A 26,175-nucleotide genomic window follows, 5' to 3' on the forward strand; every position below is an offset into this window, starting at 1 on the left:
CAGCTGATCGTGTAACAATACTAAATGTGCTGTATTTGTAGGTTCAAGCTGAAATCAAGAAGTCATGGAGTCGGCGGACTCTGGCGTTGGACTTCAAGAGGAAGGCGCGCAGCGGCAGCAACACGTACAGCTACGGGCCCATGGTGTCGCACACCAGTGTCACCAATGTTACCGCCAGGGGTCCACACGCCCTTCATCTCACCACTCGGCTGGGGCCGACGCCTGTCAACGGTCACCGCAACCTGCCAGGCTACGTCAAGAACGGCTCCGTTTCCGAGAACTCTGTAGTCGTGTCAGGCCAGCAAGAGCCCCACGCTGCTGCTGAGGAGCAGCAGGCTTCTGCGCCTTTACCGCCCTGCGAGGAGGAGAAGAAGCCGTCGCCTGTGGTGGTGGTGGTGGCGGAGGAGAGGGAAACGGTCATGTGACCTCTCAGTTGGTTCACCCGCATAACAGTGAATGTCTAACAGTCTGAAAACAGGCTGTTATTTATTTTTTACTTGCTTTACGTCCACTGCCATCATTTTTTGTGATCTTTTTGTGCAGAGACTGAAGTTGCCAGGTAACAGCCTTAACCAGGTCAAAGTAGATATATATTTGAAGGTTTGGTTTCAAAATGTTTGAAAAAAAAAAATCAGTGTTAAAGCAGAAAACACTCAGGTAATTGCATTCCCTCAGCTGGTGTTTCTACTTTTATTGTTAAGAAGCATTTTTGTGAACATTTCTGCTACTCATGAGTCCTTTCTAAGTACAACTGAATGTGTCAAGTATTACCCCCAATAACATTTCAACTTTTGCTTGGCAACTCTAAAACTGGTCTGCAAATACCCTTGGAATTCCTTGTGGCATCATGGTGCAAGTGGACAATAACACATTTGTACAAATAAAATCCAGTGCTATATATGCTGCTTATTGATGTACATACGAGTCACAATGTTTACAAAGACTTTCTAATTGTGAGCTAATGTTGTCTTTTTGCCAATATGAGGGTTTTTTTTGTGTGTATAGTTTTTCTTTTATGTGACCGCATCGGTGATATTTACAAACAAGCATTATGACATTCCGTGGGAGATCTTAAAAGCTGCCGCTGCACTTGTGCTTTGGTTGTATTACAGAGTAGCACAAAGAGAATACAAATTATTTTGTGTACACCAACCAAAAAGTCTTAATTCTGCAGTTAAATGCTGTACTGGTGATCAATGTGTTGGTGTTATAAAAACAGCAGTCCAATTATAAAGAGCATGTTTTAACCCTCTAACCTCCACATAACCTTCCAACATTTCCATATGTCAACAGACCCAAATTGTAAAGATAAGAACAAAAAAAAGCCTTTATTCATATGATTTATGGAATTTTGTACAAAAAAATAAATGTAACGTGATTACAGTGGAAACTCGAATTTCCAACTTAAATGTGGTGTCCCTCTTTGGCTTCAAACTACACTTTTTTCAACCAAAAATTGAAATATATGTTACCAATATTGGTTTAAAACAACAAAATTGGCCACATAAATGAATCACAATTGAAGTTAAACTTTACAGAAATTTTGTTTAGCGTTCATGGCTACCCCAAATTTTGTTGGAATCCAAAATTTGGAACCTCAGAGGCAATCAACTCGAGAAACATAGTTTTCCCAAAAATGTGGTTGAAGTCAAACATGTGTAATTTTGAGGTTCCACTGTAGTAGAAAACTGACTTATTCCACGTTTTGGATTAGTTGTTTTACTGTGATGATGTTGCAAAAATTTGAAAAGCTGTTAGAGCTTTTTAAAGCCCAAAATGATTGCATTTCTTGGCCATCTTTCTATACATCTTTAACTAAGAGTGCAGTACCAGAGCGTGGGTGTCTAGTATTACTACAGAAGCACTTTATCATCATTATTCATCTCTACATCTAATACAGTATTCTCTTCTGATTATCTCAAATGATTGTGGTTTTTACCGGTTGATAAAACGTAGAGCTAAAGGTCAAAGTTCATGAATGATACCTCTGATGGAAGAATTGAAGAGTTGTCATATGTGTTTTATTATCCTGTTGCCATAGAGATGTGTACATATCAGTGTAAAGTGTATACAATGTTGCAGTGTGACAATAAAAGGTATTTGGTGTAATATGCTTTCCTGAGACATGAATTTGGATAAAAATAATATTATGTACAAAACAAACAGGAAGTAGTATGTCCATGGGTTCACTTTGGAGCTTTTTTGGCTCCTCCTTTACCTCCTTGCTCTGCGGTTTTCCTCCCTCCTTCCTTGTTCGCCACTCCTTTCTCCCCCTTTTTCGCTGCCGATGCGACCTTTTCCTCCCCTTTACCTTCTTTGGCACCCTTGCCTCCTTCCCTTCTGGCTTCCTTGCTCTTCCTCTCTCCTCGGTCAGCGTCCACTTTTCCGGAGACGGTAGCCACCTCCTCTTCGTTCTCCTTGTTCTCGGCTTTGGCTGCTGCAGCGAGACAAGAAGAAGAGATGAGATGAGGTTTGTTAAGTAGGATGCAGGTCATGAAGACTGTCTCCTGTGTCTTGTAATAAGCTTGATCTGTTTGCACCCTCAAGAGGAATGTCTCAAGTGGGTAACAAATAAGTAGCTGACATCATTTGCTGAATGGGTTGACCTTCTCATGCAATCAAGGTCTTTCTTTGTATGTACAGGAAGCTTGTTGACACTTGAAGAATCATCTCAACCATCTTAAGGCCGGTGAAGTTTAGAGATATATTTTTCCACATGAATGTCATTTCAATTCCGAAATGTAGAATTTAAAGGGTATTATAGCTGGTCCCAAAACCTTTGGTTAAACTCTAAAATGTACAACTTTAGGAAATGTTCTTTTTATAGTATTTTGGAGTTGGTTTTATTTTTAAAATTCAGTCTCAACATCATTGTACAATTTGAGGGGTGTTCAACTTTGGAGTTTTTTTTTCAAGATTTGTCTGAAACTCAGACATATTTGACAACTCAAAAAGTGCTATTTCTCCAGGGTATTGTGGTTGAACGCCCAAATCTTCTTCTTCTTTGTCTTTGGACTTTTTGGTCTTCCTCTACGCCTCCTACCTGGCAGCATCCTTCTACCAATATATTCACTATCTCTCCTCTGGACATGTCCCAACCATCTCAGTCTGGCCTCTCTGACTTTAGTATCTCCAAGGCCTCTAACATGTAATGTCCCTCTGATGTACTCGTTCCTGATCCTATCCATCCTGGTCACTCCCAATGAGCAACTCCTCAGCATCCTCATCTCTGCTACCTCCAGTTCTGCTTCCTGTCTTTTCCTCAGTGGAACTGTCTCTAGACCAAACAACATGGCTGCTCTCACCACAGTTTTGTATACCTTCCTTTCATTTTAGCGGAAACTCACGCATGACACTTTTCTCCACCCGTTCCATCCTGCCTGCACACGCTTCTTCACCTCCCTTTCACAATCGCCATTGTTCTGAACTCCCAAATGTATTGTATGTAATGTATGTAATTCCAACCAGAACCCAGATATGTAGTTTGGGCTACAAACATATGAAACAAACAACCATTCACACTGGACCAGTACCCACGCGTACAAGGGGAGAACATGCAAACTCCACACAAAGATGGCCAAGGGTGGAATTGAACTCCGGTCTTCTAGCTTTGCAGCCTGCGTGCTAACCACTCGTCCGCCGTGCAGCCCTGAATGGCTGCAACAAATATCAAATCTACTTTTCAGTGTGTTTCTCAACATGAAGTAACCATGACTGCAGAGAGAGCAGCTTCGAAAGGTTGAGAAGCCAAAGGACAAACAACAGCAAATGTCAAAAACCACCAGAGGGCATAAAAACATGATTCATTATTAGAAGTCAGAGTTTTCTACCACTGAATATTTTCATCTTGGGGGAACAGTAAGTGGACTTGGAACCGATGTTTGTGAGCTTAACACAAAAACATCCTGTGCATCCCTTAGATCTCTGTGAGCGCCATCAGATGTACACACTGTAGCATCATATTTTGTATATGCGTGGGTTCAAACGAACAGCAAGTCCTATTTCACAATGTAGCTTTCTTTATTTTCAACCTCAGACTAAACAAGCCATGGAACTAATGTCTGAATCTTGTAGGAAACCCCTAGTTTACAATTTAATTTTCAATTTCTTTTCTTGTTTACCGTTTATTTTGTTAATTACGTGCAGTCGTACGTCACTATATTGCAGTTTGAACATCACTCTCTCACTCATCACAGATTTTCAAAAATTAATTACTTAATAAATAATAAATGTTTCATGGCTGACTATGGCCCATAATTAGTCCAAAAAAATAGAAATACAAGTTATATGTACTCTGGTCACTAAGCGGCAGTGACAAAACTATTTATATTACATTACCTTAACACTGCATGGAGTCAGCTATGCCACGTCCAACATGATAGAGTGAAAAATGTAGGCAGCATATCCCAGTGACCCTAGTGAAGATAAGTGGCAAAGAAGATGGATGGATGGGTGGATGGAGAGGCTCATTATTTAGCTGGTGACAATCTCTGGTACTGCTTTAAACTGGTTCAAGTCCTATATACGGGGGACAGGACTTCCAATTTGTTGGAATTGGTAACTGTGTCTCATACCAAATGACAATGACCTTTGAGGCTCCCCAGGGGTCATCAAATGAATTGTGCTCTATAAATAAATTGTCTTGCCCAGCCATCTTTTATATCCTTGCAATGATCCCATAGTTTGCACAATGTGATGTAAACAAAGAATAATAAGAGTGTAAAAGTGGCTATAGGGGAGTTAGTTCATGTCTACACGGCTCTAAAAATGTTAAAGCCCACATTTAAAAAGTTAAACAGTTATTCTAAGCTGTAACTAGGAAAATATTCAATTTATTAACATTGAATCCTACTTTGCATAAATTCGCTTATTGCGAATATATTCTGGAACCAATTAACAGTGAGGAACAAATGTATTTCATTCTGGAAATGTACATGAAATTTATGCCTTATTTGTTGTATTTTGTTGGCTGTCTAAATAAAAAAAGTTTTCAGCCAAAAAAAACAACACTTTCTGGTACCTTTGGCAACAATCTGGCAAACTCAGTGTAACACAGCATGCATTTAAAAGCAACCCTTTCTCAATCTATTATTCCTCTGTTCTCTGTTGCCCTGACAAACAGTCCAGCTTAAAAGAAGTATTTTTTTTTTTTACTTTGGCTTGGTGATTGGATGTTGCACTGCCTGTTGGTTTCGTCATAATACAGGGTTAGCAAGCAGGACTTGTTATACGCAAACCTGCAAAACATGTACTACTCAATGTGTGCTTAATGATTCATTGGCTGGATGATCTTATCATCGGCTGGACAGTGTTCGCCGTTATATGTCAATACCGCTTGTTGTCACCTGTCACTCATGGAGTTGCATTGCAAAAATGGTACAAAATAAATTATGTGTTGTTATTTCATTTACAGTTCTCTTAAGTCTTTATTTTGTGTGGTAACCAAACTCAAATTCCTTTTCACAGGTCACTCACTCGTCAGTCGATGGTACATAAAACCTTCAGTGACCTTTTCCTTGCTGTCCACTATCCGCTCTTCCTCCCTGCTGACTTGCTGTGGAAACAGTAGCAAGTGACCCAGAGAACATCTGTTGCTGCGGTACCAGCAGATAGCTCATGTTATGGACAAAAGTATTCCGACATACAGCTACTACATTCTTCAACCAACCCTGACCTCAACGACACCAAACAATCTCTGACCCGACAAACGTCCACCTGGAAATGTCAAAATATGTTTGTCTATACAATGTAATTCATCTTGAGCTTATGTGGGATGCCTTTCATATGAAAGGCTTAAAGCTTGGGATTAGCAGAACTAGGGATGAGCTAGTACACCACTATCTGTATCTGTATCTGTATCTGTATCTGCTCACCCATTTAAATTATCTGTATCCATAGCCGTACTTGGAGCCGGAAATGGGCAGGGCTTAGATCTGTACAATATTTTAAGTCTGAAATTGACATGGATTGATCAGAAGTTGCTATATGCATTGTTTATTATTCAGTTAGATTTGTATTGTGTACGTGTGTAAGTGATCCTTTAGACTTCATTCTTTAATTATGTGTAGTGATCTGAGTGATCATGAAGTTGGTGATTCATGCAAACATGGCAATCTGTCAGCCATGGTCCCTGTATTTTTCTCAAAAGCGTTCAGTATTACAAGCAGTTTTCCAACTGACTTCATAACACCAGCCAAACCAGCCAAAGCAAGCAAATGAAAAAAAAAACAAAATAAAAAACCACTGCCAGTGACTGATGCACAAACGTGCCCGCTGTCGTGATAAAAAATGCACCGTGTACTTCATGAAACAAGTTTAAGATTGCAAGGTTGCATACTGCAACGTATTGAGAGTGGTGTAATATTTTAGCATCCTTAAGTCAGTCATGCACGTGGAATGCTTGATGCCACTCATGTGCTACTGTTCAAGTGTACCTCGTACATCGGCCAGCATGACAGGTTACCGTTACCACCGCCTATGTACTGCTAATGTCACGATCGCGTTTGCGGGCTTTGCGATGTGACCCCAGGACCAAAAGTGCATATAAAATGTTGTTTTTAATGAAGTAATGGCAGCAGCAGGATAACAGACAGCAACTACCAAACAAGCCAAACCAAAGACAATTCACAATGAAGCCACAACAGAAAGAGCACGCACCTGAACTAAATAGGGATTATGAAATTAGAAGCAGGTGCGTGAAAAGAGCAGGAGCAAGTAAAATGGAAGGGAATGACAAAGGAAGTGGTTAGCAAAATAAGGGCATGGAAACCGGAACAGAGGCAAAGAAGGAAACTAAGAGAGCTGTCACGAGGGGGTGAATTCTTATCTTGTAGGTACAACAGCTATTTTATGATGCCTTCATGGACTAAGAAACATTTCAAGAAAAAAAATGCGGTCATGCTATCCCAATTGAGTTGTTTTGTGTTCATGTTAAAGAACAAATTTACCAAGTAAAACAGTGGCAGGTTGAAGAAAACCTAATAAAGTGGAAGCATTGTGACAAATGCAGAGCCGTTTTCAATTTCCCAATTGCACCGTGTACGTGAATGAGGCACCGCTGAGCTCCTCTATGGCTGCCACTTGCAGAGTAATCTAGGTAGAGTCGGTCGTTGTGTGTGACTGGCCAATCGCAGCGCATGGAGAATGTACACACAATGACAGACAGAACACAGACACAGAATTAATAAAGTATTCTGTCTGTATTCTGTCATTATGTATTCACTCTCCATGAGTAATAATGAGCATTTTCTTTAAACACAAATACAGATATTGACAGAATGCACTCATTCCATACTCATATCTGGCAAATCTGGATAATCCATTCCAGAACGGATAATCGTTTATAACAAGCTCATCCCTAATTAGAAGCCTGAAAACAGAAGAACAGACACATATCAGGAAAGCACTTTCCAACTTTGGGTATCCTGACTGGGTCTTTGTCAATTCTGACAAGAATAGAAGGCAAATGGGCTGGTCTTATGGGGCTGGTTTGTCTGAAATTTTTGTTTTAGATTCATATGTTGTTATCGCGGCAGCACGGCGGTCTGGTGGTTAGTGCGCAGACCTCACAGCTAGGAGACCAGGGTTCGGTCCCCGCCCTCGGCCATCTCTGTGTGGAGTTTGCATGTTCTCCCCGTGCATGCGTGGGTTTTCTCCGGGTGCTCCGGTTTCCTCCCACATTCCAAAAACATGCTAGGTTAATTGGCGACTCCAAATTGTCCATAGGTATGAATGTGAGTGTGAATGGTTGTTTGTCTATATGTGCCCTGTGATTGGCTGGCGACCAGTCCAGGGTGTACCCCGCCTCTCGCCCGAAGACAGCTGGGATAGGCTCCAGCACCCCCCGCGACCCTCGTGAGGAAAAAGCGGTAGAAAATGAATGAATGAATGAATGTTGTTATCGCTGGTTGCCAGTTACCCATAAAGTTGCAGTGCAAACCAGTACAGAATAATTTCTTCTGTGTTTATTTCATTAACAAATCTGGTTATATACACAATAGACACAAGGAAAATAGTCAACATTTTCCCCCTGTTAATTCAATGTGTTTGCAGCATATTCTTATATGGTTATCTTTTCACTAAAAATCCGTTTTCAAATCTGCCAGACAAATGAGGTGAATTCGCACAAAGCATCGATAATATAAGTCAATATCGCTGATACCATCCTGCATGTTGCTCAGCATCAGATCGGAAACTAAATTAGTGGCTCACATCACTATTCTCTTCTTAATATGTTAATCGACCAGCTAATCCTTGAACCCAAATGTAATCATTTTTGGTCAGCGGCGGAGCTACGGGGTCACTCGGTCACTCTCTCCCTGGCTATCTGGACATTTCAGGTATCAACTTATTGCCACGCCTGTGTGAGTAATGTTCTCACCTTGCCCCCCCATGAAAAATGTCTGGCTACACCATTGCTCATGTCCTTAAATTTGCAACTCGATTCTAGTCATGTGACCCAAGTCCCCCACCTCTGCTAAACCATATGTTTGTTTTCTTAAAAACCAGCAAGCATCACCGCAAATACAATGAGGTGAAAACGCCAGACAAAAACAAAGAAGCAGAAGCATTTAAATACAGTTTGAAGAGTGTAGGATTAGCTTTTTTATTTCTATAAGCCGTCACACCGGTGCAAACATGCGTGAGCGTGCGTCACCATGGCGACAATAGGTAGGAAAGCCATTAAAATGATCATGTTTAAAAGTGTGCTTCAACATTCTGACGTTACATGTGCTCATTCCACTTTACTACCCCAGTAAAACATTGCTCATATATAGAGTAATGGTTGACGCTGTAAAGTCTCAACAATCAATAATAAACATTTAGGCTCAATATTTGGCAATCTTTACATTGACATGATGTAAAATTTGGAGACACGTACATTCTTTTCATTGGATGACAACACTCACTATTTGGCAAGCAGTAGCGCTCATTTGCTAACATTTCTCGATTCAGTTGCTTTTAAAAGGCAGGGTCAAAAAAGTTTGCATGGTTTAAAAGAGAGCACCAAAATGTCTGAACTCAATTAATTGTTTAATGATGTGACCTTTTTAATCAAATTTACTAAGAATTTCTTCCATGGCTATTTTCAACCAGTGTATAAATGTCAAAGCATGTGGGAAGTGAGAGTCTGCCGGGTCTGACCAGGATCCTCGCCCACCTGCAGCGCCCACTCACCACCAGGTGGTAACACCTACACCCCTCTCTTCAAGTATGACGACACAACCACAAGATCCATCATGAGACTGTGGCCCAGGTGCCAACTGTACATGTGGGTACCATTATGCTTGGGCATGGAGCGCCACAGTCCCCACTTTCGGCTGGCCCCCAAACTCAGTCTTCACCCGACTCCTTTGGCCTCCCCCATGAGTGGTGAGCTCATGGAAGGAGAAACTCACCATCACCATCATGCCCCACTTCCAGGGACAGTGTTGACAATAAAAAACAATGTAGAACGAGGGTCTCCTGTATTTATTTCTCTGTTGGCCATAGTTGGCAGCCTTTTATCTCAGAGGAGACTGAGGGCTAAGTGCAGCCGGTGGAGTACAATCTTGAAACATACAATGGGCTAAGCTAACGTTATAATGTGTGTATTTAAGTCATTTCTAGCCATGTCTCTCCAAATGCAGGCATGATGAGCCACATCAAAGTGAAGACAAGTAAGTACAGACTGCAAAATGGACATCAGATGTATGCTGGGGCTTTTAGAAAAGTTCTGTTATTTGAGTAGAGACTCTGAGATTGATGACAGCACAGAGAAAAAAAAGAAAGAAGAAGAAGGTAATCAGGTTGCCTCTGGCAAAGTGAGTGACGGCGACTGCTCCTCAGTGACCCCCGCCATGGAGAGATCACTGTTATTACGACTCTGGCTTTGGATATGCTCAGAGAGTGTCTGCACAGTGGAAGAGTCAGGAGCAGCTGGAAGCAAAAGCGAAGACAAGAGGACAGAAGACAATAAGTAATAAGTGTGAAATTAAAGGAAAGAATATTGAAAAGAGACATCACACCAAAGATGTAAAGAGGAGGCAACTTACATCCTGGAACCTCTGTCAGCTCATTAAGAGGTGGCACTGTCTCCAATGTGTTGGCATATTTCTTGGCGGCCTGCCTTTGTGCATGACGTGCCTCAATCTCCTTTTTGGTCCTTGGGATCCGACATTTGAAAATGCAACACAGAGTGATCACTGTGGGGAAGATGGAAGAAACCAGTTATTTATTGAAGACGTGAGCTGCATCACATTGGCACTGATTGAAGCCTCTCGTGTAGTTATGGTTGCGACGCGACTGAAAGACCATGCTAATTTGTAATTTGTTTGTCGTGTCATGGAGCTACGTTGCTGAATATATGAGCTACGTATATATTGTTGAAGTAGGTTTGAGGTACTTCTATTAAAGGAAAACTGCGCTTTTTTTATATTTTGCAAATCATCCACAATCCTTATGGGAAACATTACCAAATGTCTTTTCTTCTCTGTGCGTTTTAAAGAGAAAAAAAAAAACAGCGAGCACACCTACACCCCACCAAAATAATGTTCTATTTTCCATAACTGTCCTGTACCAAGCTACAGCAACATTCTTATTGTAGCAGCTACCACAAAGAACTACCTTTCTGGTGAGGCAGTCACCAAATTAACGTGATGGGGCAGCACGGTGGAGAGTGGTTAGCATGCAGGCCACACAGTCAGGAGTCGGATTTGAACCTCCGCTTGGGCATCTGTGTGGAGTTTGGTTAACTGGCGACTAAAAATTTCCATAGGTATGACTGGGAGTGTGAATGATTGTTTGTCTACATATGCCCAAAGACAGCTGGGGTAGGCTCCAGCATACCTGCGACCCTAGTGAGAATAAGTGGCATCGATGATGGATGATGGATGGACACCAATTTATGCTGACTAGGAATACAAGACCGACTATGAATACTGTAGATAAGCACATTATTGTAAATTATTAGCCCACATTCCATGTTTTGTTTATACACGGCTCGATGGACTGTGATATCATGTGCTATGTGTTTGATATATCAGAATCAATACCTTGGTAACTTACTCGATGGACAGTTGTCCGTCTTTACTAGTTTATTTTGACTAGGTGGACAGAAGTTTCTACGTTTGTTGGAGAAACGTCCTCCTCGCCATAGATGTCAACAACAAAAGCAGAGCTGCCTGTATTTGGAGTTGAGCTTGACAACGTGATCAATGTAACATGAGAGAAAGCTAATTGCTGTCAAAACACAACCACTCTGGAGACATCTCTCTTAGCTGTGAGAGAAGGCTTCAGGTTATGTTCCGAAATAGCCATACATTCATTTTCTTCCACATATCCTCACGAGAGTGGCAGGGGTGCTAGAACCTATCCCAGCTGTCTTTAGGCGAGAGGCAGGGTACACCCTGGACTGGTCGCCAGCCAATCACAGGGCACATATAGACAAACAACCATTCACACTCACATTCATACCTATGGACAATTTGGAGTCGCCAATTAACCACAAAAACTCCACACAGAGATGGCCGAGGGTGGAATTGAACTCGGGTCTCCTAGCTGTGTGGCCTGCGCGCTAACCACACGGCCCGTTCAGAAACAGTGACATCACAAAATTAGTTTTAGTGCAGTTAGATCATTTTGGCTGTGCTGAACTCCTTACCACATTTTTAGTATTTCAATTAAATGTCTGCCCTGTCTGAGCTCATCTGGATATATACTCTAAGAGAGGCCTTCGAGAGCCAGCATCTGGCACTCACATGGTGTGAAAAAGACTCGCAAGGCCAACACACTGCAGCAAAAACTCATGTCCAAACAACAACAAATGTGTTTTAGAAAGTTTATGGTAGTGAGGTTAGCTTGAGTGAAACACATTTACAGCATGTGGTGTGCACAATTATTAGGCAAGTTGTATTATTGATGATTCATTCATTCATTTTCTACCGCTTTTCCTCACGAGGGTCGCGGGGGGTGCTGGAGCCTATCCCAGCTGTCTTTGGGCGAGAGGCGGGGTACACCCTGGACTGGTGGCCAGCCAATCACAGGGCACATATAGACAAACAACCATTCACACTCACATTCATACCTATGGACAATTTGGAGTCGCCAATTAACCTAGCATGTTTTTGGAATGTGGGAGGAAACCGGAGTACCCGGAGAAAATCCACGCATGCACGGGGAGAACATGCAAACTCCACACAGAGATGGCCGAGGGTGGGAATTGAACCCTCCTAGTCTCCTAGCTGTGAGGTCTGCGCGCTAACCACTAGACCGCCGTGCCGCCGTATTATTGATTATTAGTTTTCAAATTTAACAACAGTGCTCTCGGTCAATCAAAAATGTAAATAAACCTCAAACTTGAAGAGAAGTGGGGTTTTGGCTTTTGTTGAGAATATCTGTGTGCACAATTATTGGCAATTATTGTGCAATATTAAGGGCTCTAAATGCAATATACTAAGTTCTATGTGAAGTATTTCCATAATGCCTCATATTAACTCACTAGCAAGATCTCAGTGTATAGACTGGTCATATATCTCATCTCGTTTCATATTATCTACATACTGTATTGTATAGAACTCTGGGAAAAACTGTTGATTTTGTTAATACTTGGGTTGTTTATATTGTTTATTTTTCTATATTGTGTATTTTGTACTGCTTAACTGATTCTGTACTCTTGCTGCTGTGCAATACAAATTTCCCCACTGAGGGACGAATAAAGGCATATCTTATCTTATCTTATTAGGCAACACAAAGAAACATTGAAATATTCCCATCTCACTACTATAGTTTCATTTTTTCAAGTCAGAATAACAAAACAAACTTTACAAATAAACATTTCTGGCATTTCCAAAAATACCCTTCATTTCAATAACAAGGAAAAGCTTTCCATGCATGGAGTCTGTCAGTTTCTCCATCATTTCACCATTAACTTTTTGTGCAGCAGCAACCAAAGCCTCACATACACTGTTGAGAGGAGGTGTACCTTTTTCTTTACTGTAAATCTTACGTTTAAGGGCCCACAAGTACTCAGTAGGGTTTAGGTCAGGTGAGCAAAGAGGTTGTGTCATTATTTTTTAAGACCTTTTTAAGACCTTTACTAGCTGGCCACACAGTGGAGTACTTGGATGTATGAGATGGAGCATTGTCCTACATAAAAACCATGGTCAGTCTGTGAAAAAAGTGGCACTAGGTTTGGGAGTTGAGTTTGAGTCCATCTTCAACCTGAAAAGGCCCAATGAGCTCATATTTTAATAATCCTAGTCTTTACCAGTAGCCTACCTCCACCTTGCTGGTATCTGAGTTGGAGTGGAGTTATGTGGTTTGCTGATGCATCACAGGCCCATCCATCTGGTCCATCAAGAGTCACTCTCATCTCATCAATCCATAAAATAAAATCTGTCTTCAGATATTTCTGGGCCAAGTCATAGGGTTTCAGCCTTTCTTACCTTGGCCATTTCTCTGAGCACTGAACACCATGATCCGTACTTCTGGACACTACAGATAGATTCGAGATTTGGAATATGACAGTCATGGACGATAATGGGTTCCTTGAAACTACATGTTTGATTGGCATATAATTTGCATGACACGTTTCTTGCGACTCTTTCTGAACTTGCAACAAAACATTTAATAGATCTGTGGTCATGTCCTAATATCTTGGCAATTTCTGCAAATAAGTAAAGAAGCTGCCTAATAATTGTGCACACCTAATAAAAGGTACACTCTCCCTTTGTACACACTTGCACATTACATGGTATGCTTAAATCCCATCGGAATTTCAGTTTATTCCGCTTGGTGTAGGAAAATATGCATAAAAAATGAGAATATGGTCAAAATACTGACTTGCCTAATAATTGTACACATGGTGCATTCACTGCCTGTACTCTAGTGTGTGGTGCATTGATGCCATACTGACCGACTGCTAAAACGAAGACAGCAAAGATACCGATAACCTGCCATAAGCGCAGCCCCCAAAAGACAACTGTTTCTGATGTGACCGGGTCAGGCTTCTTTGGGGGATCTGTGGGTAGAAGCTGCGGGAGAGAAAAAGACGAAAATAAAACAATGAATGAAGAACAACCAGTAAAGACATAAGCTCAATATAGTATTACGTATCTATACAAACCACTGAATGAGTTTCTGGCACAAGCATGAATAAAAACACTAACAGACCTGCCAACCTTCAAGAAAGTTTACCCACAGGGCTATCACGCCCCCCAAACAACTTTTTTGGCATTCCATGGTGGCCCCAGAACACAACATAATCTACTAACGTCCACTAAACCAATGGGCAAAGGAAGAAACTTATACCATCTTAACATGAATCTAGGAATTTTGTTGGATTTTGTATAAAAATGCACTGTAATAAGTATGAAAGAGTAGCCACTGGCCAATGAACTGCTCTGCTGGGAGGAAATTCATTATGCATCATTGTAGATTGTAGGTCCATCCATCCATTTTTTTGGGAGATTATTGTATATTTTGGAATATTACTTATGTACTCAATTACAAGGACTACTTATTTCATAGCGATTTAGTGTAAAGTTGCTGTGTGATGATTTTAGCATTGTTTATAAGATGACGCCGTGAGTCAAGCTGTTATATTGAGTAATGACCTCCTGCGATTTCTGATTTATTTTTATGATATGGGCCCATGTGGATTATGGTCCAGTGCAGTTTTATAAATGTAGTGGTTGTGGCTTAAACACCAAGGTTTCTTATAAACTGGATATTAGGGTAATTGAAGCTTCTTTCAGTGGGGTGTGTAAAGGCACCTTGTCTAATGTGCAGCCAGAGCAGGGTCACATGCGTCAATGTTTCTATTTCCTTCCGAATCAATCTATCCACAGACACCACTCAAGCATTCTCACAAGTCTGCATTCTCTCACGTTTCCATCCTGAGACGTTCTGCCTATTGCTATAACTCGACCATGTCAAATTTAGTAGAATTTCTGTAAAATAGAACCACTAATGGCAAAACAGCTGCCTGTAGAGCTAAGAAAAAAAAAGAAAATTAAATGAACAAAAGGAGATCGATTTGTTCCTTCCTGGGTGATGCCTGCGTCGATCAGCCAATTGGATGACCAGAGGTTATGTTGGAAACTCTATACTTTAGTTGCCAATAGATAAGAAAAGGCACACTTATTGCATTTGCTGCAGACATTGATTCGTTTACACCAGAGGTAGGGAACCTATGGCTCGGGAGCCAGGTAGGGCTCTTTTGATGACACTATCTGGCTCTCAAGCATTTCTTACCACAATAAAAATGTATTTTTGCTAACATCACAGAAATGACTGTTAAAAATAATATTAAAAATCAAAACTTTCTTATGCATTTTAATTCGTCCATCTATTTTCTACTGCAATACGGCCGACCATATCTATCTTTCCTGATGATATTTTCCAGGTCAAACACCAAAACTTGATTATTACTGGGTAATGCGGTAGTCTACCTCGGTCATTGAGATGTCAAAAAAACATGTAAATGTAAACTTTCCTCCCTTAGTCAAATAGCTAAAGCTGCAGAACCAAGCCTTCTGGTGAAGATGGCCAAAAGAATGAAATACGTGTACTGAATACGGTTCAAAACCATGCAGCAGCAGAAGTTGCATTAATGGCAGCAAGTATTAGATTTATTATTAGACACTGCGCTGCTCACAAAAGTATGCTGGCCACACCCCATTGGCGTGGGGTAGTGTGCCTGGTCTACGTAATTAGAGCCCATTATATCTAAAACTGTTGGTCTTACATAAAAATGCACACATTTTATTGCATTCAATGTTAAAAAAAAATGTATATGGCTCTCACAGATACACATTTTAAAATATCTGGCCTTCATGGCTCTCTTAGCCAAAAAGGTTCCCGACCCCTGGTTTACACTGTGATGTGGCAGAACAACAACAACAAGGACGCATTTGTAGGCCTGTCACAATCATTGATAAATCAATTAATCAAACAATAAAAAAAATGTTTTTGTTTGTAAAATGTATAATGTTGTTGAATTTATTTAAAGGCTCTTCACATTCCAATTACAATGTTAAATATTCTTGAGAAATTAAAGTTTATTGCTTTTGATACAATGTACTCTCATTATGCCATGTAATTAATGAAAAAAAATTGTCTCAAAAAATGTTATCAATAATATTGATTATTGACAATAATTAGGAGGACAATTATCATTCAGGAAAATTTGTTATTGTGACAGGGCTATGCATTGGCTTTTTTGAATGTTGGAGCTGTCACTGTTTTTTAATAATGTTAATAAAATAATGTTTATTTGAAGCATGAAAGGATGCACAATTCCACCAAAAATTTGAATTATTTGAATAGAGACAACTATAAAACACAATAGGTGTATTTTTTAAAAGTACTGATTTTAGTAAAGCTTTTTCGCCTCGGGTGTGTACAAAGTCAGAACAACTGAGCTGTGCAAATGTCTGTGCAACAAACCACATCAGGTCTACGCTAACAAGATTTCAGCACTCTCCACCAATCACAATAAAACCAAAAAATATTACTTGAAAAAACTCTAAATCCAATATCACTGGCATCAAGTCACAGCACTATGATGAAACATCAATCAACACTTATGTTTGTGTGCAACTCCCACACCTGGATTAGCCTTGAAAGGATATTTGGCACAGTCTTAAATTACTTTTTTTTTGCGTTGGTTATATAATTCAAGTCACATCTTTTGCAGGGTGGATTTCATTTCCTGTGGAATGAAATCGGCATTGCCACAAACAAACCAAGAACAGACTGAAAAGGTACACCGATCTCATCAGACCTTATGTCATCTGTTAGCTCTTCCTTCATATACACTTATTTACACCCATACGCACATCAAATTAGGTCTTTTTTTTTTTTTGCTTTTCCTTTGGCTTTTACTGTGTCTATGATGCTGCAGGGATGCCACAGAAAAAAATGGGATGATAACCATAGAAAGTGGGCAGCACGGTGTACGAGTGGTTAGCATGTTGGCCACCCAGTCAGGAGATCGGGAAGACCGGGGTTCTATTCTCTGCTTGGGAGTTTGCATGTTCTCCCTGTGCGTGAGTGGGTTTTCTGCAGGTAGTCCCATTTCCTTCCACATTCCACAAACATGAATGAATATCTATCTATAATCTATCTATAAGTCTATATGTGCCCTGCCATTGGCTGGCGACCAGTCCAGGGTGTACTCGCCCAAAGTCAGCTGGAATTAGGGTTTAGATGGCATATAGAAAATAGAGTAGAGGAACAGATGGTAGATCAAGCCAGATGTCTTAGTCTTATGACTTTCTACCATATTGTGACGTAGGGAGTGCATGTGTGGCTCTAGACGAATCAATAACAACACAAGGACAAGTCCTCCATAATAGAATTTGTCTTCTCAATCAATCAGCTAACGGTCAATAAGTAAACATGCAATGCATCATATTGGACCAGACCGTCTGCAGCACCGGAGAGAGGATTTTTTAATTCTTTAATGACAGTTAAAATACGAGAAACTAAACGGGAGGGCGACAGGGAATAAGGAAAATATATGGTAGATTCCGGGGAGGGTTGACAAACATGAGACGAATGCAACACATGTACTAGTTAGAGGTTGTTAGGTCACCTGTGACATTTTGATGGCAGTGTTTGTGTAGCATGGTCTTACCTCAGGGTCAGGTATCTGTGACAGAACCAAAGACAAGCACTGGGACAGCAGCAGCGGTCCTGTGAATCCCCGCAGGAGGATCTGCGGATCCCCAACCATTCTCTTCTCCCTGCATCCACCCTTCCCCCTTCTTTCACTTCTTCTTCCTCCCTTGTCTGGTGCCGAATAATACCAGAACTGGACCACAACGACGCCCCCTCCCAACCCACTGCCCTGCCAAGTGATTAATGGTAGATATGGTCTACTCACAATGATGGTTCCCTGCTCTCCTCGTGTCTCTTTTCTATCCCTCAATGCCGCAGCGCTCCGTCCATACTGCTTCCCTGTAAGGGAGGAAGTCAAGTCTGGCAGTCGGGGCCACGTTAATTAATTAATAGACCTGGTGTGGTTTACAGCCAGCTCATCCTGTGTACGTGGGTGTGGGGGGGATGGGCAATACTGTAACAATGAGAATGGCCTGTGCAGGATAGGGAAGCCAATGGCAGCCAGCATCCTCATCTTTAATGCCTGCTTGGACATCCACAGCAGAAATGACAAAATGCTCACAGCCTGATAGTGTGAATTTATGATATGGGGGTGCTGGAGCCTGAACTGTGGACTGTTGGTATTTGCCTTGGGGACCAAAATGCACGGTGAACTCCATAGGCTATTGCTAGGCTCTGCAAATGCCATTTTTCACCATGTAATCAACTTCCTTTAGTCTCAGGGCACGTTTTTCAGGATTGACCCTGTATGCAGGTTATTGCACGGGTTTGGCATCACCAACATCAATATCATGGGCCAGCACACTTGTCTCAGAGGGAACATCAGAAAAAATATTCTTCAATTAATTCAGCATATTCACCAGGCCTAGACTGTTTATGGTCATCTGCGTGTGCTGAGTCAGATTTTAATACAACACATTCACCAACTCGGGACTCAACCATTCCTTCATTTACCTTACTTGTGTCATAGTATGGTTTAAGCATGTTAATGTGGCACAAACTTTGTTTTTTTTCTGAGGATGGTACGCACTGGGGGGACAGTGGGTGGTTCCCAACTGCTGCATAACTTGCTGGAAAACTTTTGACATGAAATTTGTTCCTTGATCTGATTGGACCACTCTCAGGATGATGCCGAACAGTGAAAAGAATTTCACCAAGGCTTTAACTAACACTTTTAGCTGTGATTTTCCTTAATGGAACAGCTTCTGGAAACCAAGTGGAAGCGCACATTATTGTAAGAAACTGGTTTGGTTTTAGGCAAAGGGCCTCCACAGTCCACCTGCACTTTGCTGAAGGGGTCCTCAAAAGCAGGTATAGGCTGCAAAGGTGCAACTGGCACTACGTGGTTGGGCTTTCCAGTAAACTGGCAAATTTTAAACAACTTAAAAAAAATTCTTAACATCTGCTTTCAGACCTGGCAAGAAGAAATTTTGTAAAAAAAAAACTTTATTGACCCCAAAGTAGCCAGCCATACTACCAGCATGTGTCAGCTGCAGTATCTCAAGACGAAGTGGTGTTAATTCCTTTAAACGGATGATACGTATGTCTTTTCTGCCGTTCGCGCTCGCTTTCTTGGTATTCTGTCCCTTTATTTTTATGTTAAAATTTTAGTTGCTCCAACTTGAATATCATTTCTAATTGTTTTAATGGAACATACTCAGCAGGGGCAGTTTCACCCTCTTCATCACTATCCTCTGATTTTGCCTCAGAGTCATCAGGGAGAACTTGCTCCTCCAACAAATAAACCACAGCCTCTTTAATGTCATTCTTACTGCTGCCTGCCTTGACTGTGATGCCATACTGAACTGCAATTTTCAACAAATCTGCCTTCTTACAAAAGGTTGAGTACCTCCCAAGTGGGGGTTGCAACAAAGGACTCCAAATAGAACTCCATAGTACATGCGGTGTTTTTCAGACCTTTAGAGCAACCAAAAAATTCACAAACTGGTAAAATAAAGGTTGCTAAGGTGGAAATTAACATAAACTGCATGTAATTAAAAAATGGGTCTTGGGTTCTAAAAGGTGGCATGGGAATATTAATTCTTCCTGCCACCCATTAAGTCTATCAAAATGATAGAACAAAAAAAAAACAGTTAAAGAAAAGAGTGGAAATCAGTGGACCAGGGGAAGGCTAAAGCACAAAATCATACACAGTGCAGTTTATTCTCACTAAATACCAAAAAGTCAACTGAGGGTGTTGACTCTCACACACTCACGAAAAAGAAAAAACACCTGAGCAGCCCTGCTGATTACTGAGATCTTCAGCTGGGAGTGGACACCACAGGTGCTTCCACTTGCTCCTAAAGAACAAGGTGATTCTTGTGAGGAAAAAAAAACCAAACAAAACTCATCACAGCTGTAATGTAGTAAAAGTGAAGCACTGTGAATATTTTGGAATGTACATTGACGTATGCTACATCCTTTCTCTTTCAACTCCACTGTAAAGGTTTACAGATGCCAATCGAGCTGGAGAGATACTGCAAAGAAGAACGGGCGAAACTGCCTAGTTATGTATGACATAATATTCAAATATACATAAGTACATGTGCGTCAAGCCACAATCTCTGTCATTTATTCATTGTATACTTATTTAATATCGTGTTGTCTAGTATAATTTCCGTCCATATGGTAGTCTGTCCATTGTGTCCCATGTCCATATGGCCATACGATCACTTTTTAACACCTGCAAATGTTGTTTTCATGATGCGATGTTGTGTATAGAATTTTAAGGCTGTTTGGACTCAGCATCATCATTCAGCATGCACGGAGTCAGCATGAAATAATAAAATAAAATTTTTAAAAAAGCACCTGAAGTCAGTCGGGGGCTCAGCTGGCATGTGGTCCCTCTCATGGCCTTCCCCAATTATTGTCTCTGTCTCTGGTGTGTGTTGATCTCACTAATGAGATGAATCAAAAAATCAAAAAAGGATCACTGGCATGTGAGCAGCTGCTCATGTCCATCACATCATCAAGACACACAGACGCACACATTAAGGATGTCTGCTTTGGTGGTGGTGATATCACGGCCAATGACTCAAACTTCCAGCTCATTTCTACACATCATTTGCACTCCTAAAATTGACTCAAATATGAACTTAAGTGCCATCCCATTCGGAACCCATAGGGTTCAATATAATGTCAGTCCACGTTTTGCAGCTATTACGGCTTAAACTCTTCATGGAAGGCTGTCCACAAGGTTGAGGAGTGTGTTTATCATATTTTTTTACCATTCTTTCAAAAGCACATTGGTGAGGTCACACGCCAATGTTGGTGGAAAAGGCCTGGCTCTAAGTCTCCGCTCCAATTCATCCCAAAGGTGTTCTATCGGGTTCAGGTCAGGACTCTGTACAGGCCAGTCAAGTTCATCCATACCAGTTCATCCAAGTTCATCCATGTCTTGATGGACCTTACTTTGTGCACTGGTGCACAGTCATGTTGGAAGAGGAAGGGGCTCGCTTCAAACTGTTCCATGGGAGCATGGAATTGTCCAAAATGTTTTTGTATCCTGGAGTATTAAAAGTTTCTTTCATTGGAACTAAGGGGCCAAGCCCAACTCCTGAAAAACAACCCTACACCATAATTACTCCTCCACCAAATTTCACACTCGGCACAATGCAGTCCCAAATGTACTGTTCTCATGGCAACCTCCAAACTTAGACTCATCCATCAGATGGAAAAGCCTGATTCATCACTCCAGAGAACTCCAGAGTCTCCTGGGTCTCCATTGCTGTACAGTCCAGTGGCGACGTTCTTTACACCAACTGCATCCAGCGCTTTGCATTGCCTTGGTGATGCATGGCTTGGATGCAGCTGCTCGGCCATGGAAACCCATTCCATGAAGTTCTCTGTGTACTGAACTTGGGCTAATCTGAAGGCCACATGAAGTTTGGAGCTCTGTAGCAATTGAAGTCGATGACCTCTTTGCACTATGCGTCTACCACTGCGTGTCTGACTTCCTGTTGTTCCCAAACGCTTCCATTTTCTTATATTAAAGCTGACAGTTGACTGTGGAATATTTAGGAGCGAGGAAATTTCACGACTGGATTTGTTGCACAGGTGGCATCTGATGACAGTTCCACGCCGGAATTGACTGAGCTCCTGAGAGGCTTCCGTAATATATCGATATTCAACATAAATATGAGTTTTGGTCCATATCTCCCAGTCCTACTCCTGACCCAAGGTTTGGGGAAGGCCAACACTACTGGGAAACAATGCAATGCAAAAACAGCATTAAATGTTAAATGAAACAGTAAGTAAGTGGCAAGTAGCAGAAGAATAATTTTATGGAGTCTAACACTGTGTACTTTAAACAAGTTGTCTACTTAAGGGTCTAATCAAAAGGTTGCTAGTGTTTTGTTTGAGATAAGAAGGCCACTTGATGTCTAATTACTGTAAATTTGTCATTAGCGGGAGCTGTTTATTTATTTTCCATTAAATGTAAATGAGAGTGACTAAGAGCTGAATGGCCCTCATAGATTGCCCCCAAAGCGACTAAATGCCTTTATACACTGATGGCTAACTTTAACCTCTACCTTCCTTCACGGCTCCACTGTTTACTTTAACTTTCTGGACACAGTCAATGGTCTGCAGGAAGCGTCGGCACAGAACGAGGGAATACCTCAGAGGAGAGGGACGGATAAAGGAGTCATTGAAAGCTGGAATGACAAATAGGTGAGGCTGTTTACGTACGCTGTGTTGACTTAGTTTGGTGTTTGGCTTGGTGGCTCCTTGGCCATCTTGGAATAAATCTACGTAACGCTCCTGCGTAATCAGCCTCCATAAAACAATATCAAAACTGTTTGGAGGAAATGTAATTTACCGGAACGAGATGAGACTCGTTAGCGGCTGAGAGGGTCAAACAAACTTGTTTTGAATTTGGGGGGAATGTTGGTTATGTTGGCTTTTATCACTATCAGGTGATCCAAATACTGGAAGCTCCTCATTTGGAATTTGACCGCAACGTTCTGCAAAAATACACCTCTAAATTTGCACATAACTTTCACGCTCATGCATGACTTCACACAGGACTTCAGCTCAGTAAGCATCTAATGCAGGGTTTCCCAAACTTAGGGTCAGGACCCCAAATGGGTCACAGATCACTTTTTATTGGGTCGCTGACTGTAAAGTAAACATAGTGGAGTAAATATAACAATCAGAATAGTGATAAATAATAACAGAGATACACATAACATGACACGTTAGAGACTCTTCCTTGTATTTTGCAAATATCAACTGCTAGTATTGTTTCTTTAATTCGCTCATACTGGTTCATTGTTTAAGTTCCTTACTCAATCCGTGCCATAATTTGATTCCCCATACTGAAATGCTGTGGCTTTTTAACATTGTTCTCGCATGTAAGTGTTTCAAGTCTAGTTTTTTTGGAGGGTAATAGGTTATTTTTTCATTTATTTTCATCAACAAAAGGCAGTGGTGTCATCCACAAATAATACGAACTTTAAATCTTTCATAACTTTACAGACGTCGTAGATATACCAGTTGAACAGTTTTGGTCCCAATATTGACCCCTGGGGTACTCCACACGTAATATTTAAACATGCAAATGTGTACTCCTAGCTTAACATATTGCTTCCTGTAGCTTTTGACCCAATTAAAAACTAATCCTCTTTATTGCGTACTTTTCTAATTTAGTTATTAGGATGTCATGATTGATTGTATCAAAGGCTTTTGTCAGACCCATAAATACTGCAGCTGCACTTTCTATGTTCTATAGTATTATAGTGATTTCCTTCGTGATTTCAGTCAAATGTTAGCTCTGTATCCGTACTGACTTTCTGCTTGTAAGTTAATAGTATTCATGAAGTTGTCAAACCTGTTATTGAGTAGCTTTTTGATAATTTCAGAGAATTGTGGTAATAAGTAGGTCGGTAGGTAAATTGATGTTTGTCTCCATGTTTTAAAATTGGAACTACTTCAGTTGTTTTCATTTAGTTTGCAGACTGAAATGATAAATTACTGATGTATGTCAGCGGTTCTACCATCGCACTGATTACCCCTTCTAAATTCCATTTTTATTCCATTCCAATCAGTTGATGTTTTTTTTCTTCAATGATTTCCTGTTTTGCCACATCAGTGAGAAACTTGGAATTAGGATTCCTTCTTCCAGTTTTGGGCCAATATATACAAAGTAGTTGAACTTTTCAACCATCTACAACTTTTCCTATTAATACTGTTTAAAATGTAATGTACTGCTTATGTACTATAAATGTAATTTAATGTTTAAAAGCAAGCCCAACAATTTTAGTGAAAGTAAATAAAATACTTCTTACCATTAATGCCACTTTTGGTGGGGCATGGTTTTGCACCGTACTCTTTTGTTCTTTTTGTCATCTTCTTTGTCAAAAGGGTTGGCTCTGCAGAATTAGCTAGCTGTTAGATTAAAGGAGTTTAGTTAGGTTAGTTTTCTTCTTAACCTCACAATGACAAGGGTAGGCTACCACATTATTATCCAGTAATAATTAAGTTTTGGTGTCTGACACAGAAAATATCGGAAAGACAGCTATGTGGTAGAAAATGGATAGATTCAAATGCATAAGAAAGTTTTATATTTTAACACTGTGATATATATAAACTGTCATATTTTACTTTAAAATGTCAGTGAAAAAAACAAAACATTTTACTGTGTTAGAAGAGCCAGATACAATCATGAAAAGAGCCATTTCTGGCTCCCAAGCCATAGGTTTGCTACCCCTGCTCTAAATTAAAGTGACTGATTTGTGGTAAATGTTCATTAATTTCACTGCACACCTCATCTGCCCCCTCCCCAAAAAAACAACTATTTAGTTCAACGTTTTCCCCGGACTTGGACGCAGCCATGGACCATGTCAACTATTTGCTCCATCAACAGCCTTTCTGACGCACATAGCTACTTTTGATACATATTTGGCAAGCCAGCAGGAGTCGTTAAAGAGGGTGGGGGAAGTGGCGGGCGGCTGATATCTCCACTGGCAACAGTGAGTGATAACCTGCAGCTGAGCAAAGCGGCTTCGATCCGGCCGCATGAAGGCCAAACACAGGCCGTGTTTGTCACGCGCCGCATAAAGGCCGTCTTCATCAGCGTCCTGATATTTTTGTCTTGTGGCCTTTTTTCTCGAAACGTCCAATGGGGACCTGCCAATCTCCCCACTGAGGGCTGGAAGAAATAGTGCGGTATTTTCAAGCCGTACACTAAACTCAGCCATGGTTTTAAATTAAGCGTGGGGCTAAAGAGGAGGAGGGGGGCAGTGGCGGGTGCTGTTGAAATCCTTCTGGCAGCGTTGGGTGCAAATAAGGATGTTCGTTTGAATGGAGGAGTCTCACTGTCGAGGATGAAGACGCTATACGTTGACAGTGTACATACATTACACATGGACGCGTTCTGGAGACTACATTGAGAGTTTGTGCTGTGTTATTTATGACCACCATTCCCTCATTTGTTAGCTGTCTGCTAACAAATGATTACCTTAGTTGCAAAGGGATAAACAGGCTTAGGGGTTTATTAATACGCTTATAGCAATGAGTACAACATTTGGCCCAACACTGTTACTGTGTGAATGACAGTACTGTCTTTTATGCATTAAACTGACTTTTATTTTATCATTATTATTCATGTGAAATTCACAGAGAAATTAAGTAAGAAAGTGTACAGTAATGTTACTTTTTTCCGACTCAGCAACCAAATTAAATGGGTTGATTCAAAATCGTCATACTTTTTATGCAATTTGCTCACTAACCAATACATAAAAGGGTGATGACAGCATAAATATGTATGTGAGTTTTGAACAGTGTCACTTAGGGTTGTGTTGCTTTGTTTTTATTTGTGTTTTTGATCATTTTTCATTTTGAACATTGCTCCCTCACTCTATTGCCAATGTAACTTTGTTCATTTTCTATTGCTTATTCTCACGAGGGTCGCGGGGGTGCTGGAGCCTATCCCAGCTGTCTTCGGGCAAGAGGCGGGGTACACCCTGGACAGGTCGCCGGTCAACCACAGGGAACATATAGACAAACAACCATTCACACTCACATTCATACCTATGGACAATTTGGAGTCACCAATTAACCTAGCATGTTTTTGGAATGTGGGAGGAAACCGGAGTACCCGGAGAAAACCCACGCATGCACGGGGAGAACATGCAAACTCTGCACAGAGATGGCCAAGAGTGGGATTGAACTCGGGTCTCCTAGCTGTGAGCTCTGCACGCTAACCACTCGACCGCTGTGCAGCCCCCAATGTACATAACTTTTCATAGTCAAATCTTTTACAAGTTATTGTACACGTTTAAGTGGCTGTAGAATCACACACTCACTAACACAAAAACAACAGCATATGCTTTTCATAAGTAAACATCTCATCTGAAAGTCTACTCCTGTAGAAAATATTGATATTATACACTGGTTGAAAATAACCCTGTGATAAATTCAGTGTAAAGTTGATTTTAATACGTATAAAGTTCATATCATTAAACAATTAATGGGGTGTTATGTCCTGTCTAGAAGACTTTAATCATGGAAAAAACGTATTTAGCACGTTTTGTATGTTCTATGACAATATTTTGTTTACTATCATTAAAT

General features: G+C 40.8%; 2 protein-coding genes across 5 annotated transcripts in view; one reads left to right on the forward strand and one right to left on the reverse strand.

Annotated features, from left to right (window-relative positions):
* Positions 1-2,100, forward strand: part of pth1r (parathyroid hormone 1 receptor) — a 45,971-nt gene extending 43,871 nt beyond the window's left edge. Inside the window, exon 13 of the mRNA XM_058068816.1 lies at positions 42-2,100. Coding sequence (XP_057924799.1) covers positions 42-425 — 384 coding nt within the window. The 3' untranslated portion in view covers positions 426-2,100. The remainder of the gene's footprint in view (positions 1-41) is intronic.
* tmie (transmembrane inner ear) lies at positions 2,064-20,525 on the reverse strand. Of its 4 annotated transcripts, none has more exons than XM_058068817.1 (5): positions 20,413-20,525; positions 17,870-17,943; positions 13,895-14,012; positions 10,035-10,184; positions 2,064-2,437 (listed from the first exon to the last, which is right to left on the reverse strand). In XM_058068817.1, the coding sequence occupies exons 1-5, from the start codon at positions 20,453-20,455 to the stop codon at positions 2,187-2,189; spliced, it is 636 nt and encodes a 211-aa protein (XP_057924800.1). In that variant the 5' UTR covers positions 20,456-20,525; the 3' UTR covers positions 2,064-2,186. The 4 variants fall into 4 exon arrangements, with proteins under 4 accessions (XP_057924800.1, XP_057924801.1, XP_057924802.1 ...); XM_058068819.1 differs by lacking the exon at positions 2,064-2,437 and adding an exon at positions 8,729-9,918; XM_058068818.1 differs by lacking the exons at positions 17,870-17,943; positions 20,413-20,525 and adding an exon at positions 17,621-17,795.
* Between the last annotated feature and the right edge of the window lie 5,650 nt (positions 20,526-26,175).

The sequence above is a fragment of the Doryrhamphus excisus genome, chromosome 3 (genome assembly GCF_030265055.1).
Source record: "Doryrhamphus excisus isolate RoL2022-K1 chromosome 3, RoL_Dexc_1.0, whole genome shotgun sequence".
Lineage (NCBI taxonomy): Eukaryota > Metazoa > Chordata > Actinopteri > Syngnathiformes > Syngnathidae > Doryrhamphus > Doryrhamphus excisus.

Bases quoted from the DNA above. Each gene is read 5' to 3' on its own strand.
- tmie (XM_058068817.1), bottom strand. From the start codon at position 20,455: ATGAGAGGGACCACATGCCAGCTGAGCCCCCGACTGACTTCAG. The intron at 17,944-20,412 runs GTGCTTTTTTAA...CCTCCCTTACAG, and splicing joins GAGCCCCCGACTGACTTCAG to GGAAGCAGTATGGACGGAGC. The intron at 2,438-10,034 runs GTAAGTTGCCTC...GTCTCGCTGCAG, and splicing joins GCTGACAGAGGTTCCAGGAT to CAGCCAAAGCCGAGAACAAG.